Genomic DNA, 16,754 nt, shown 5'->3' with positions numbered 1-16,754 from the left:
TGATCTCCTATTCCCAAAGGAGGAGAATGTCCAAGCATTTCACCTCCCACCTACCTCTCATTAGCTTGTGCTTCTCCTGAGCCCTGTGGAACGAGGAGAGAGGAAAAAGCCCAGTTCTATTCCTAAGCCTGTTGTCAATGTGTTAGCTGGCCCTAGGCCATCATTTCTGTAAAAGAAATTCGATGATACCTCTTCCTGCTACCTAAGTGTTGCGCAGCCCAATTAGTGAATGCTTGCATGGTACTTTGAATATCCCCAACTGTGGAACCAGCAGCTGTTACTGTAAATACTCTGCTGAGCACTGAGGACCACACTGTTACACTGGAGCTGAGGAAAACCTCATACTGTGTGATCTGTTTAAGAGTTGCTGTATTTATTTTACTGTGTACTTCGACATAGGCAAGGGGCTAACAAGACAGCCTGGTTAGATACAGCAGGTTTCTGTCATTCCATCAAAGTAACTTCACCTTGACACTGTCCACAGCCTGATGGAGGCCAGCATCAGGGTCCTTGACAGCTGGGCCATAATATCATACTTTTCTGATGAATGTGAAAACAGGACATATGGCAGACACTTTCTTTCTAAACCAAGGACACATACATGAGTGACTGTCTCGGGTTTGAAAGACAGGTGTCTGCTAAGGAAGGCAGAAGCCCCCCTTGAAGTGGCAGATATAACCCCTTTTCCCTCTAAGTTATTATATTTTGAAATCAAGGGCCTTTAGGCAAAGATGTGGGAAAATAGGAACAGTTCTTTACTATTATATATCCATATGTGTATAACCAGTCAAACAAACAGCAATAACTATGGCAGTAACAGCACACACAAACCCAGTGCCAGCCTTCTCGGCTGTCGGGCCCTTTCCCCTCGGGTGCAGTTCCGCTCGCAGCCGGCAGGGGCGCTGGCGGCTCCCGGTGAGCAGGGCAGGTGCGATGGTTCCCCCGCGGCTGCAGGGGGCGCTCCGGAGCGAGCTCGGGGAGCACGCGGCACTGGTGGCCTGGGATCCCGGGAAGGGATGGAACAAAGGCTTCACAAACCCCTGGGCAGCCGATCCCGGTGTCCAACCGGACCCTCGGGAACAGCAGGCTGGAACGGCAGGCTGGAGCAGCAGGGACGAACACAAATCCGGGTGGCAGACGAGATGTATCCAGATGGGAAAACCCCACGGAGGCCCAGGCAGGCAGGGCGAGCAGGGCTACAGCGTAGCGAAAGCTCGAAGCAGCAGCGGGGCAGGGCAGGGAAAGCAGCTTTTGGGGTCCCGGCGTTGTTTCCAGCAGGAAGAAGAAACGGCCGAAAGAAAGAAGCAGCAGCTCCTTTCTCTGCAGCTTCTCTCTCGGGACGCTCAGAGCGAACTGACCCCACACCCAGGTGTAGACAAAGGAGTAGCCAGGCCCGCCCCACCCCCCTTTTTGTCTTTCTTAAGTACAGCTATTTGTCCCCTAGCAACATGCATATGGGAGAAAATTCCTTTAACAGGAAAAAAAAACTAAGACTAAACTAAAAACCCCAACATAATCCACCCCGAATTTTTTTCCCATACTAACATGTTACATGAAACTTAACTTTTTTAACCATATAAATCTATGCATCACCCAAATTACATACAAATATACATGCTGATACTGATACAAGTACAGAGCCATGGGTAGTTCACCCTAAAACAAGGTCCCCTTGAGGTAAGCATCGGGTCTCTCCATCCTTTTGCATCACCCACCAGGTGCAACCTGGTCCCTTAGCAAAAACAACCCCATGGATGGGTTTGTCTTTGCTCAAGGCAGACTTTACCCAAACAGTTTTCCCAAGCATACCTCTCATGTGCACCACTGGAACCTTATCCCTGTCTGTTGTTTGTAGGGGTTTGGATTGGGCAGGGCCTGCTCAGCTGGTGGAGCCTCGGGTGTTAACTAACCAGGTGGCTCTTGCTAAATGCATCTCCCAGTTTTTGAAAGTCCCCCGACCCAGTGCCTTCAAGGTGGTTTTAAGCAGTCCATTACACCGCTCAACCTTCCCAGCTGCTGGTGCATGGTAAGGGATGTGGTACACCCACTCTATGCCATGTTCTCTAGCCCAGGTGTTTATAAGGCTGTTCTTGAAATGAGTCCCATTGTCAGACTCGATTCTCTCAGGGGTGCCATGTCTCCAAAGGACTTGCTTTTCCAGGCCCAGGATGGTGTTCCGGGCAGTAGCATGAGGTACAGGATAGGTCTCCAGCCATCCAGTGGTGGCTTCTACCATTGTGAGCACATAGCGCTTGCCTTGGCGGGTTTAAGGCAGTGTGATGTAATCAATCTGCCAGGCCTCCCCATACTTGTATTTGGACCATTGCCCACCATACCACAGAGGCTTCACCCGCTTGTCCTGCTTGATCGCAGCACATGTCTCACAATCATGGATCACCTGGGAGATACCGTCCATAGTTAGATCCACCCCTCGGTCTCGTGCCCACTTATAGGTGGCATCTCTGCCCTGATGACCTGAGGCATCATGGGCCCATCGACCTAGGAACAGCTCTCCTTTATGTTGCCAATCCAAGTCTATCTGGGACACCTCTATTTTCGCAGCCTGATCTACCTGTTTGTTGTTACGATGTTCTTCATTAGCCCGGCTCTTGGGAATGTGAGCATCTACATGACGGACCTTCACGGATAGCTTCTCTACCCGAGTGGCAATGTCTTTCCACTCTTCAGCAGCCCAGATTGGTTTTCCTCTGCGCTGCCAGTTTGCCTTATTCCACCTTTCCAGCCAATCCCACAGAGCATTGGCTACCATCCATGAATCAGTGTAGAGGTAGAGCTTTGGCCACTTCTCTCTTTCAGCTATGTCCAGAGCTAATTGGACAGCTTTGAGCTCAGCAAATTGGCTCGATCCACCTTCTCCTTCAGTAGCCTGTGCAACTTGTCGTGTGGGGCTCCATACCGCGGCTTTCCATTTCCAGCTAGCGCCTACAATTCGGCAGGAACCATCAGTGAAGAGGGCGTATTGTCTTTCACTCTCTGGTAGCTCGTTATATGGTGGGGCTTCTTCGGCACGTGTCACCTGCTCCTCTTCTTCTTCAGAAGATAACCCAAAAGTCTCACCTTCCGGCCAGTTTGTAATTATTTCCAAGATCCCAGGGCGACTTGGGTTTCTAATTCGGGCGCGCTGCGTGATGAGGGCAATCCATTTGCTCCAAGTAGCGTCGGTGGCGTGATGCGTGGAGGGAACCTTTCCTTTGAACATCCACCCCAGCACCGGTAGTCGGGGTGCCAGGAGGAGTTGTGCCTCTGTGCCGATTACTTCTGAGGCAGCCTGGACTCCTTCATAAGCTGCCAGGATTTCCTTCTCTGTGGGAGTGTAGTTGGCTTCAGATCCTCGGTAGCTTCGGCTCCAGAATCCCAGTGGTCGGCCCCGAGTCTCACCAGGCACCTTCTGCCAGAGGCTCCAGGACAGACCATTGTTCCCGGCTGCAGAGTAGAGCACGTTCTTCACCTCTGGTCCTGTCCTGACTGGGCCAAGGGCTACGGCGTGAGCGATTTCCTGTTTGATCTGGGCAAAGGCTTGCTGCTGTTCAGGGCCCCAGTGGAAATCATTCTTCTTGCGGGTAACCAGGTAGAGAGGACTCACGATCTGGCTGTACTCGGGAATGTGCATTCTCCAGAAACCTATGGCGCCTAGGAAAGCTTGTGTTTCCTTCTTGTTGGTCGGTGGAGACATTGCTGTGATCTTATTGATGACCTCAGTGGGAATCTGACGCCGTCCATCTTGCCACTTTACTCCCAGGAACTGGATCTCTCGGGCAGGTCCCTTGACCTTGCTCTTCTTGATAGCAAAACCAGCTTGCAGGAGAATTTGAATTATTCTCTCTCCTTTCTTAAACACTTCGGTTGCGGTGTTCCCCCACACAATGATGTCATCAATGTACTGCAGATGTTCTGGAGCCTCACCCTTTTCTAGTGCAGTCTGGATCAGTCCATGACAGATGGTGGGACTGCTTCCACCCCTGGGGCAGTCGGTTCCAGGTGTACTGCACGCCCCTCCAGGTGAAGGCAAACTGAGGCCTGCACTCTGCTGCCAGAAGAATGGAGAAGAATGCATTGGCAATGTCAATAGTGGCGTACCACTTCGCTGCTTTGGACTCCAGCTCGTACTGGAGCTCCAACATGTCCGGCATGGCAGCCCTCAGCGGTGGAGTCACTTCATTCAGGGCACGATAGTCCACAGTCAATCTCCATTCCCCGTCAGACTTGCGCACAGGCCAGATGGGGCTGTTGAAAGGTGAGTGGGTCTTGCTGACCACCCCTTGACTCTCCAGCTCGCGGATCATCTTGTGGATGGGGATCACAGCATCTCGATTTGTCCGATACTGCCGGCGGTGCACTGTCGAGGTGGCAATTGGCACTCGTTGCTCTTCCACTTTCAGGAGCCCAACTGCAGAAGGATTCTCAGATAGTCCAGGCAGGGTGTTCAATTGCCTAATGCCCTCTGCCTCCACAGCAGCAATCCCAAGTGCCCACCTGAGTCCTTTTGGGTCTTTGTAATAGCCATTCCGGAGGAAGTCTATGCCCAGAATACACGGGGCCTCTGGGCTAGTCACAATCGGATGCTTTTTGCCACTCCTTCCCAGTCAGGCTCACCTCAGCTTCCAAAAGGGTCAACTGCTGTGATCCCCCGGTCACCCCAGCGATGGATACGGGTTCTGCCCCCACATGTCCCGATGGCATTAAAGTACACTGTGCCCCAGTATCAACCAATGCATCATATTTTTGTGGCTCTGATGTGCCAGGCCATCGGATCCACACCGTCCAGAAAACTCGGTTCTCCCGTGCCTCTTCCTGGCTAGAGGCAGGGCCCCTCTAGCCCTGGTTATCATTCTTTCCCTGGGCGTACATGCTCGAGGTACCTTTAAGGGAATCTGACATATCATCCTCCCTTCTGTAATATCTGGCAGCTCGGTCACGGGAGGCTGAGGCTACTTTCACCTTAGCGGAACCCCCTCGGTTAGTGCCTCCCTCCTTGAGTTCACGCACCCACGCTGCCAGGACAGAGGTGGGTTTCCCATCCCACCTTCTCATGTCTTCCCCATGCTCACACAGGAAAAACCACAGCTCAGCTCGTGGGGTGTACCCTCTCTCTCTAGCAGGGGGACGACGGGCTCTGACTTGGGGGCCTGTGACTCGCACTGGTGCCACACTGACCCTCCTCATCTCCTCCCTCATCTCCTCCCTCATCTCCTTCATGTCCTCTTTGAGGTCCTGGACCACAGCAGAGACATGAGCTTTCAGCGGGCCATTGATCATGCTGTCATAATGCCTGAGCTTGTTGGCAACAGAGCCCACTGCTTCTCAGGTATTGTCAGCATCAATCGTTGCAATGAAGGTGGTGTATTGCGATGGCCCTAGCCTTGCCAGGTTCCACATCATCTGTCCTGTGCACCTGACCTTATCGGGGTCATTATCATGCTGTCCATCCTTCCCAAAGAGTACCTCTAATATTGCCACCTCTCTTAGCTGTTGGATCCCTTGCTCGAGTGTCTTCCACTGCATTCTATGATGATACTCCTGCATTCTTTCTTTGTGAATGAACCTTTCTCTCACACTCGTTAAGAGCCGCGCCCAGAGAGAGAGGGGCCCTGGCTCCCTCACAAATATCTGGTCCACACCTGGGTCCTGGGTCAAGGAACCCAGATACCTTGCCTCACCACTATCCAGTTGCACACTTGTGCCCATAAGGTCCCAAACCCGAAGCAGCCAGGTGGTATAAGGCTCACGCCCCCTTCGCACAATGTCGTTTCGCATAGCATGGAGACTGTCATGCGACAGGGACTCAGTGATGATTTCTGGCTCTGGCTCTCCTGCTGGTTGTGAGGGCCCTGGTTGCCCATCATCATTAACTGGTCGTACTGATTTGGTCTTACACTTCCTCCTTTGCACAGGGGCGACTGCTGCTGGCTGTGGTTGTCCTTGTGGTTCAGCTGAAGCCTGGACGGTTGTAACATCCGTGGGTTCTACTGCTGCACCATCGGACTCACCCTCTTTGGGGCAGGGAGAGGGTTTTTCACTAGTTGAGGAGGTGTATTCCCTTAGCAATTGGCATATCTCCTGGCGCACCTGGCCCATCTCCTGGCATATCCCCTGGCGCACCTGACCCATCTCTTGGCACATCTCCTGCATCCCTTTTGCCAGTACCCCCACCAAGTTTGGGTAGTCCATTTCTGAGGTGGACTGTTGGGCGGTATCAGTCTGTGGGGCGGGGTCTCTAGTGTCTGGGGCTGTGGCAGGCTCTGGCTCTGGGGTAGGATCTCTAGTGTCTGGGGCCGTGTCAGGTTCTGGGGCAGGATCAGGCTCTGGGGTAGGAACTCTACTCTCTGGGGCCATGTCAGGTTCTGGGGCAGGATCTCTAGTCTCTGGGGCTGGTGTCCGGGTAGATATCCAAGCCAATCTCAACTTATCCTTGAGTGCTAAATAGAGTAGGCCTATCAGCAGCAGATGGTTAATATTCAGAGGGAATTTAAACCCTTCGAAAATTGATGGGGTGGGCCCAAAGAGCTGGTTCAGGGATTGGGGGAAAACTTCCCCTGGTGTCATTTCCTCACAGAAGGTACCATTGTTAACATAACCCCAAAAACATGTGCTCAGTGTGTGATAGCCATTTATCCATGTGCCCACATTCCGGAGGAAGTTAAAAACCCATGAATTCCTCACCTTCTCGACCCATAACGCAAGCTGGATAACAGCAATGGTAGCCTTAGTCAGAGGACCCATATTCAAGTAAGGAGCTGCAAAGGGGAAGAATATAGCCACGGCCACATGCCACCCGAACCAGGGTAAACTAGACCACATAGTGCTGCCTAGCAAGGTTCCTATATCAGGCACACAAAATAAAGTTATCCAGGAACTGTTATTCCTTTTTCACCTCTCTCTCTTAATGCCCTCAGGCCCCACATTGGGCGCCAAGATCTGTCTCGGGTTTGAAAGACAGGTGTCTGCTAAGGAAGGCAGAAGCCCCCCTTGAAGTGGCAGATATAACCCCTTTTCCCTCTAAGTTATTATATTTTGAAATCAAGGGCCTTTAGGCAAAGATGTGGGAAATAGGAATAACAGTTCTTTACTATATATATATATATATATATATATATATATATGTGTGTATAACCAGTCAAACAAAACAACAATAACTATGGTAGTAACAGCAAACAATCACAAACCCAGTCCCAGCCTTCTCGGCTGTCGGGCCCTTTCCCCTCGGGTGCAGTTCCGCTCGCAGCCGGCAGGGGCGCTGGCGGCTCCCGGTGAGCAGGGCAGGTGCGATGGTTCCCCCGCGGCTGCAGGGGGCGCTCCGGAGCGAGCTCGGGGAGCACGCGGCACTGGTGGCCTGGGATCCCGGGAAGGGATGGAACAAAGGCTTCACAAACCCCTGGGCAGCCGATCCCGGTGTCCAACCGGACCCTCGGGAACAGCAGGCTGGAACGGCAGGCTGGAACGGCAGGCTAGAACAGCAGGCTGGAGCGGCAGGGACGAACACAAATCCCGGGTGGCAGACGAGATGTATCCAGATGGGAAAACCCCACGGAGGCCCAGGCAGGCAGGGCGAGCAGGGCTACAGCGTAGCGAAAGCTCGAAGCAGCAGCGGGGCAGGGCAGGGAAAGCGGCTTTTGGGGTCCCGGCGTTGTTTCCAGCAGGAAGAAGAAACGGCCGAAAGAAAGAAGCAGCAGCTCCTTTCTCTGCAGCTTCTCTCTCCGGACGCTCAGAGCGAACTGACCCCACACCCAGGTGTAGACAAAGGAGTAGCCAGGCCCGCCCCACTCCCCTTTTTGTCTTTCTTAAGTACAGCTATTTGTCCCCTAGCAACATGCATATGGGAGAAAATTCCTTTAACAGGAAAAAAAAACTAAGACTAAACTAAAAACCCCAACAGTGACCATAACAAATGAAGGGATCAAATACCTACATTGTCTGCAGAACACACAGAGATGCAAATTACTATACTCTGCATCAAGGATACATCCAGCTTTCAGAGAAACCTCAGAGATGTCACCAACTTCCATTGCTCTTTGACTTTGTCACCCTCGCTTATTATTATTAATATTGCACTAAATCTGATGGGATTCAGGCATTCAATAACAGAGCAAGAACAAGGCAAAGCCCCTGAATGGCCAGTGTCCAAGATACCTTGCAAACAACATTTGTAAGCTATCCTGGGCATCTGACAACACGTCTACAATTGTGCTGACTCAACAAACTGCCTTGACTAGAAACTGAGTGATCCCTTCACTAATTGACTCATTAGCAGAGATAGAGAGGCATCCAGATCATGACTCATGCACTCTGAGACACCTCACCTGGGATAAAATGAACATGACCTAGAAACACTTTATTGCTGTTGCTGTTGATGCCTACAGCAGTGCAATATGACGCCACCCAGCACGTCAACACAACATTATCTGTATATTTTTTCTGGAAGTGGTGCAATCTCTAGATAAAACAGGAGACATTCAGACTGACATACCTCTGCTTGCAAACAAATGGCTCATTATAGCAGCTAGCAACTGATACTGAGAGCAAAAACATCTAAACTAGCAGCAGCCATTGCTTCATGATCTTTTTACAGCTCCCACAGTTCCTTCCCATGCAAATTTGTTTTCCTGGAAAAATCAGAAGCAATTTGACTCTTGCTGAAGCATTCAGTCACACCATTGAATGCTTCAGCAAGTCCATGCAGAATGTGATGTGGCAAACACTGGTGTTAATAGAGGGAGGGAAAGAGAGAGAGAGACACTGTCCATCAGCAGCCCATAAGCAGAGCCAAGGACTGACAGGCCCTGCCAGCCAGAGCACTCACCAGGTTGACGAAATCCTGGTAGCAGATCCTCCCCTCAGAGTTGCTGTCTGCCAGGGCTAGCAGGACCTCCAGCTTGTGGGGATCCAGCTCTGAGCTGTGTCTCTGGAGAAGGGAGCGAAACTTCTCAGTGCTGATGTAGCCAGTGTTGTCAGGATCAAACTGGGATAGGAGGGGAAAGTGCCACAATTAACAATTCCATGTTACACACAGCTCTGTTCTCCTTTGCATTCATCACCCGCTGCACACCCACAGGGACCCAGGGGCTGCTCTTGGCTTTGGTGACACTGTCCTGCAATCACCCAGGGGCTGGAAAGCACCCTGCTGCAGAGTGGGGTGAATCCAGGCACCATCATCCACACCACCATCCCGTCTCCACCCAAGCTTCAGCTGTGTCAGCTCCCTTCACCTTCCTTCCCTCTGCATCATCATTTCCCTTGTCTATTTTTTATGTCTCTTTCTATCTGGAACATCAAGTAAACCAGTGATGCAGTTTGTGAGATAAAATGCACCGAAAACAGCTTTACTCCTCTATTTCCTAACACAATTGCACCACAGGAATATGCCATCCCTCCTCAAGCCCTTTCTGTGCTCAGTGTTTCTGACAGTCACCTTTCCAGATCACCTCTACATATGCCTTCACTATGGTAAGTGCTTTCACTGCTGAAGAGCTATTTTAAGACACTTGGGAAAGAAAATCTTTGGACAGGAAGCAAAGCAGATGAACACCATGTCAAACTAAAAGTGGCAAGGCAGCCACATACCATTTTGAGAATGTAAACCAGAGTCATTAGAAGGAAAGTCCCAGATGAGACCTGGAGTGAATCCCACTCTGACCAAAAACATCACTGTTTTCCCTCAGCCTGTGGCTAATCTCCTAAAAATACCACTGATGAAAAGAGACACCTTTACAAAGCTATCCAAACTTATGACTGATCCAGTGGCACTCTGTGAGGGGCTGCCAGCTCACAGGGCACAGCCCCAGCCCTGACAAAGCCCGTGCTGGCACCATGCCGAGCATGTTTCTTATGTGCTTGGAAAACTAGTGGCTGCAAGCTGCCAGACCAGCCTGCACTAGCCTTGGTGCAGTCTGATCTCTACCAGTTCTCTGTTGCTGGGAGATTTTGCCTTTGATTTCCCAAACTTGGCTGTGAGAATCCTGGTGCTTGCTGGCCTCCTTTTGTAGATAATGATATCAAGCTTGTTGGCTGGATTGAATGGCTGTCAGGGGGCAGGCTGGTCAGGAGGGAGTCTTTTCATGGAAACATTTGGGACATAATAGGGCCTTGGCAGAGCCAAAAAGGTCCTGACAATCCTCACTCTTTCCTAATGGAGAACAAAAGTTGAACAGGCGCCTGGCCTTCTATCAGACATGGTGGAGTAAAGGCTGCCTTGGCAAGGGAGGAGGTGGGAAGGAGGATGTGGCAGAGGATGCAGCCTGCCAGCAGCAGGGCTAGCATGGCTCTGCAGTGAGCAGAACAGCTGTAAAACAGATCAGCCTCAGGCATGGGCAGCTTGTTTGGAGGTTGCAGTGCCCATGTGCGAGGATCTGGCTTCATCTCCTTCTGGCCCGAGCACCTTTGTACCACTGCTCTGCTCTCCCCAGCTGCTTGACTGAGGAGGAGCTGCCTAACCTGAGGAGGGGAGGACACAGCTCCTTGCTGGAGTAGGGCTGTCTGCCTTTTGTCAAAGCAGCAGCCTCTCTGTGAGGAAGCTGCTGGGGCAAGTGGATTACACAAAACAAGATAAACCAAGTGACCTGTGGACAGTCAGAGCTGGGCACTCTCTCCCGTTCTCTGCCAAAGGTTGTCCTGCCCTTGTGAGGTGGCCTGGATGTACCTCCCTGACAGCTGGCACTCAGAGCCAAAGGTGGATTTCATCAGCTGTTTAGTGCTAAACAAAAGCTTAATATTAATCCCTGGAGAAGCTTAGCTCCCCTATTCTGGCCCACTCTGATGCTTTGAGTTAATAGATCAAACTCTAAAACCAACCCCAAAAGTCAGGGTTTCTGCACTTGGGCCCAGCTCTGATGAGTTTTGGCTCTTGCTGTGACTCTCAGGCCAGCCTGTTTGTGGTACCCAGTCCCAGACATATACCCAGGAAACGAAGTATTATTAGCACAGTACCTGAGATGACCTTTCTCAAGGGGAATTTGTAGGCGCTGGGAGATGAGTCATTCAGTGAATGAATCTAAGATCTACAACCCCGTAGATACTGCTCTATTCATCCCTGTTTCCCAAGAACATTTGACCTAAACAACATCGTACTTAACTGCACCACTTTAACTGTATCTTGATATTTAAAATGTCAGAACCTAGCTTGTCTAAGACAAAACTATTTACTCCTTGAAGGCTTAAGTACCTCCCTACTTTGAGGGCCAGGGTCAGCACCCAAAGTGTGGGACTCTCCCCACGCTGTGTGCTCACTGTTTGACTTTGTAGGAAAGACTAAGGGCTGCAGCCACATGGGACATGAGTATTCCTTCAAAGGGCAGATGAGTTACAGAACTGAAGCACACAGGCCTCCAGAGCACAGAAGAGCTGCTGAGATCACAACCCACTTTTCCCAGACTTTGTTCTGCTTTAAAGCCTTTCAAAAAGAAGCATTTTATAACCAAGAACAGAAATTACACAACGGCTTCAGAGCTTCAGACCAGCCCACAAGGACACACTAATGACTTCAGACTCACTAGTGCTAGAGCTGATACATCCTGCCACTCAGGATGCTGCTATCAGTGGTTGCTGGCTTCCAAAGGCACAGCTGAAGCTATAGCTGTCTGGTGGCTACAAGGGAATCCACTCCAAGGATACTTCTTTCTCACACCAACAGGCACCAGCATTCCTCCTTCAGCTCACAGTCTTGCTGCTTGCTCCACAAAAATCAAAGCAGTGGCAGAAGGTAGCTGGTGTTTTCTGTAGTGTAATTGGGCTAGGGAATCTCTTCTCCTTCATGTTATTATATATAATTATTTTTTGGCACTATGTTAATGATACTAATTCGAAATAAGTTTGAAGTAAAACAGTGGATTTGAACAACATGAGAGTAAGAGATAAACAATGAACAACTGACATCTGAACTAAAATACCCCAGAGCAGGGTCAGAGCACAGTTTCCACAACCTGGAGCAGAATGTTTTACTGTCAACCCCAGCTGTAAAGAAGTCCTCTTATTTATGTTTAGACAATTTTTAATTGTATAACAATTCTATATAAATAGCATATAAAAATCTCATCTGTTGCCACTCAAAATCCACACAATACTTCAAATACTGTTTCTGCTATCCACAAAAATCAAGTGGTTGAGCAGGTCCTGCATATCCTATGTCCTACACACAGCAAAACATAAAATCACAGAATGTGCTGAGTTAGAATGGACCCATCAGGATCATCCAGTCCGGCTCCTGACCCTATGCAGGACAGCCCAAGAATCCCATCATGTGCCTGAGAGCATTGTCCAAATGCCTCTTGAACTCAAGACAGGCTCGGTGCTGTGACCACTGCCCCGGGGAGCCTGCTTCAGTGCACAACCACCCCTTGATATCCAAACTAAACCTGCCCTGACTCAGCCCTAGCCGTTTCCTTGAGTCCTGTCACTGGTCATAAGATCAGTACCTGCCCCTTCACTGCCCCTCATGAGGATGTTGAAGACCACAGTGAGGTCTCTCCTCATTCTCTTCTTCTCCAGGCCAAACAAACCAAGTGACCTCAGCCACTCCTCACACAGTTTCCCCTCAAGACCCTGCATCATCCTTGTGGCCTCCTTTGGACACTCTCTAATAGCTTCATGTCTTTTTTATAATGTGATGCCCAAAACTGCACACAGCACTCCAGGTGACACTGCACCAGTGCAAAAACATGTGACAGCAGACTCAAAACACTCAGGTCCATCAATTATAAAAGAGGCAACTGACCTTTGCTAGCTGCTTCATGCATTTATCCATTACGATCTCCTTCAGGGCCAATTGTCCCACAAGCCCAGCCGAGCACCAGGGTCTCACCCGAGGACAGACAGCAGGGCTGTCTCACCCTGGAGGCAGCAGCAGGGCCGTGCTGGGCCTGACTCCAGCCCCTCTGGGAGCAAAGCTCCCACAGCACAGGCACCACGGTGCCTTCCCTCAGCACAGTTCCTTCTGCCTGTCCACGCACTTGGGCAGACAAGTGATCAGGGATGAGGAAGCCGTTTGCCCCCCCTCATCCCCCCAGACAACAGGACACTAATGGCAATTTCATGCAAGGTTTTCTCTACATTTCAATGACAATCACCCTTAACTCCCTTGATCCTCAACCAGGCTCTTAACCAAAAATGTAAATATGTTAATGACCGTAGCAGCCATCTGACCCAGGATCTTAATTCCCTGGCCCAAAACAAGATGTTTTTCTCCTGTTTCTTCTTTATATTGGAGGAGACACATCACAAACTAAAGGTCCCACAGCAAAACTACAAGACAAAAATAAGGTGAGGGGGCCTCATAAACTGTGATGAAAATAGAAATTCACTTGAGGAAAGAAAATGAAATCTCTAATTGTTCCTCTTCTTTAATTAAAGACACATCAGCCACGGCTGAGTGAGCAAGTAGGGTGGAGGCTGGTGCTGCAGACAGACAATGGGTATCTTGGGAAAACTCAGACATTTCACAGAGTGCAGCCAGCTGCTCCTCTCCCCATGGCAAACAGCCCTCAGGGGCATCAGAGCAGCTGGAGAGTCAACAGCTGAACTGGGTACAACAGGAGGATCCTTGGCTGGCTTTGGGATTGCAGGAACAGAGTTAGCTACCACCCATAGTTTCCTTGTTGAAGGGCTTTGTCTTGGCATCACCCAAGCCACAAGTTGTCTTTCCAGCGGGCAAGGTTCCAAGCAACTTCATCTAATTTGGAAATTGGCCTTGAGTTGGACCAGTTCCTTAAAATCCAAATCATTCTAAGGTTGGGTGCTGGAGAGACTGGCCTGGTAGTATCAGGCCTCCTGGCACTGACCCCAGCTCCGCTCCAGACTAGGAGATTCTAGAAAGAAATTGCTCTAAGCTTTAGCTTCTCCTCCCTATTATATAGAAATGACAACTCCTGATTCATTTCCCACCAGAAAGGAGCTCTCAATAGTTGGCCTGTCTCTTATTTAAATGTAGGCCCTTTTCCACTGGAAAGGGGGAGTGAATTGCATGCAACATCTTTTCATCACCAAGGATTTCAGAAACCACTCTGAGCTTTGCTGGATGGAACTCAGACAGTTAGGTGGCATAGCCTCTGCAATCTAGGGATGCATAATGATCCTGCTCTCTCTTCCAAAGGTGAGAGGTGAAACCCTGAGAGAAGAAACCCTGATCCAGCAGAGAGGAAGGCCAGTCAGAGGTAAATGCATATCCCTCCACCTTGAAATACAGCTTCCCAGCATTTAAAGTCACCTCATCTGAGTTGCCTGAACGCATGTGGTAAAACATTAGTGCTGGCTCCAGTGACGCACACTTGCCTCCCCTGTAAATAATGAATTTACTCACTGTTGCAATAAGAAGTGACACAGATTCCCCAGACAGGTGCAAAGGAGAGCCACTTTATTGCAAAAACCCGGCCTTTTAAAGCAGTTAGCTGGTTATCAGTTTACATAGTCTCAAGGCATAACAAACATAATTCAACCAATGAACATACACCATGATGTGGGCACGTGGCAGTCACGCAGCATGTTTTTCTACCCCTAATTCAGCTGTGTCTCTTTCCCACAGTCCTTTTCTACTTAGCCAAAGTAACAGGCCTGAGCCATGATTTTACAAAGGCAACAAGGCCTTCATTTTATAAGGTTTTAGCTATATGCAACAACTCACCACTGCCCAGACAATATAAAGTGATTAACGGCTGTCTAGCAGTACTTTAAAGGCATGTTAGATTGCTTTGACCTGAGGTGAACCCAAGGGCTAGAAACATCACCCAGCTCTCAAAAGCCAGATTGCTTTTAAGCACAGAGGATATTCCCTCACCAAGCTCCCAGACAGACCTGCTCCCAGGAAAGCTGCAGTGAGAGCACGGAGCTGCCCAGCTCAGCACTCACCTAGGCCAGGAGGCATTCCAGAGAAGGGGGCCTGTCACCTGGATTTGGGTAAGAGTGTCTCTGCATGCAACACATGGCAAAGTGGAGATGGAGGGGTATAAGATTCCCTTTTCCCTGAAGAGCAGAGTAGTCTGAAAGACCAGGTTCAAAGCTAGTTGGCCAATATATAGAGGCATTTCTGTTCTAATTTATTTCTCCTATTGTCTTAGGCATAAAGACAAGGAAGGAATCTACATTACTACCATCTGTTGTTACCTTCTGCAGAAGCACTTCATCTAAGCAGACAGTGGAAGCACAGCTTCAACAAGAATGAGAGAATCAAAAGATTCACTCAGTTCTGAGGTAGACAGGAAAGAGGGCTTGGGACTAGATTTGATTTTGGTATTGCCAAGAGTCCTGAAGGGAGCCCAGAGACTTGTGTGGTGTTGTGACCTCCCAATTTACAGGGCACAAGCGCCACACCTGTGTTTGTGTGATCCAGCACAGTGAAGGCTGTGCAGCACTCAGAGTGTGGCTGGATGATGGCTGCAATGGCAAAGGGCAATTGCCAAGCCACCGGGCCAAGAAGCACTCTGAACAGAGGTGGCCTTCTGAGGTTTCAGGTACAGAAACCTATCAAACTTTCCAAAGCCAGTGACAGCTGGACACCACACTGAACTCCTTGACTCTACAGAGGTCACACCCCTGGTCCATAATCACCTGTCTTGGTTTGAAAGACAGGTGTTTGCTAAGGAAGGCAGGAACCTCCCTTGGAATGGCAGATGTGACTCCTCTTTCCTCTGAGTTACTATAATTTTGAAATCAAGGGGCTTTTAGGCAAAGATATGGGAAATAGGAATAACAGTTCTTTACTATTATATATCCATATGTGTATAACCAGTCAAACAAAACAACAACAACTATGGCAGTAACAGCAAACAATCACAAACCCAGTGCCAGCCTTCTCGGCTGTCGGGCCCTTTCCCCTCGGGTGCAGTTCCGCTCGCAGCCGGCAGGGGCGCTGGCGGCTCCCGGTGAGCAGGGCAGGTGCGATGGTTCCCCCGCGGCTGCAGGGGGCGCTCCGGAGCGAGCTCGGGGAGCACGCGGCACTGGTGCCCTGGGATCCCGGGAAGGGATGGAACAAAGGCTTCACAAACCGCTGGGCAGCCGATCCCGGACTCTCGGGAACAGCAGGCCGGACCCTCGGGAACAGCAGGCTGGAACAGCAGGCTGGAACGGCAGGAACGAGCACAGATCCCGGGTAGCAGACGAGATGTATCCAAACTGCGGAGCTGCGGTGGGAACCCCCCGGAGGTCTGGGCAGGCAGGGCGAGCACGGCTACAATGTAGCGAAGGCTCGAAACAATGGCGGGGGGCAGGGCGGCCATGGCCTGGCTCCCAGTGGGGCAGGGAAGGTGGGCTTGGGATCCCGGGGTTTCTCTGGCAGAAGCAAAAGCAGCCGAAGAAAGCAGCCTCCCTCTCTGTCCAAATGCCGGGGACTGACTGTCCACACACCCAGGTGAAACAAAAGAGTAGCCAGTGGGTAGGTCTTTTATTTTTCTGAAGTACCCAGCAATTTGTCCCCCTAGCAACACGTATGGGGAAAATTCCTTTAACAGAAAAAAAACCTACGAGAACTCCTAAAACCCCAACACCACCATAGGCCAAGCAAATCCTAAACTTGGAAATCCCAGTAATTTCTGACCCACAGCTTGCAGGGGAAGCCTATCATGCTCAGCCAGGTACCCAAATTCATGTTTCTGTCTCCATGCTAATTTTTAATACAACTCTCTTTCTTATCCTTCCTCTGCCTGTGGATTTCTTGCTGCAAGTCCTTGCTAAGACACTGTGAGATGACAGAGCTGAGAGGCACTCACATGACCCACTGAGTGGACTTTCAGTCCTCGGCCACCTCCACATCCCAC

General features: G+C 50.2%; 1 protein-coding gene across 1 annotated transcript in view; it reads right to left on the bottom strand.

Annotated features, from left to right (window-relative positions):
- Nucleotides 1-16,754, bottom strand: part of RHBDL3 (rhomboid like 3) — a gene marked incomplete at both ends in the record, with an annotated part of 65,478 nt that overhangs the window by 18,651 nt on the left and 30,073 nt on the right. The window contains one exon of the mRNA XM_082293938.1: nt 8,819-8,977. Coding sequence (XP_082150064.1) covers nt 8,819-8,977 — 159 coding nt within the window. The remainder of the gene's footprint in view (nt 1-8,818; nt 8,978-16,754) is intronic.

The sequence above is a fragment of the Coloeus monedula genome (assembly GCF_965178545.1).
Source record: "Coloeus monedula genome assembly, chromosome: 19".
Classification (NCBI taxonomy): domain Eukaryota; kingdom Metazoa; phylum Chordata; class Aves; order Passeriformes; family Corvidae; genus Coloeus; species Coloeus monedula.
This window is presented reverse-complemented; position numbering and strand designations above follow the sequence as displayed.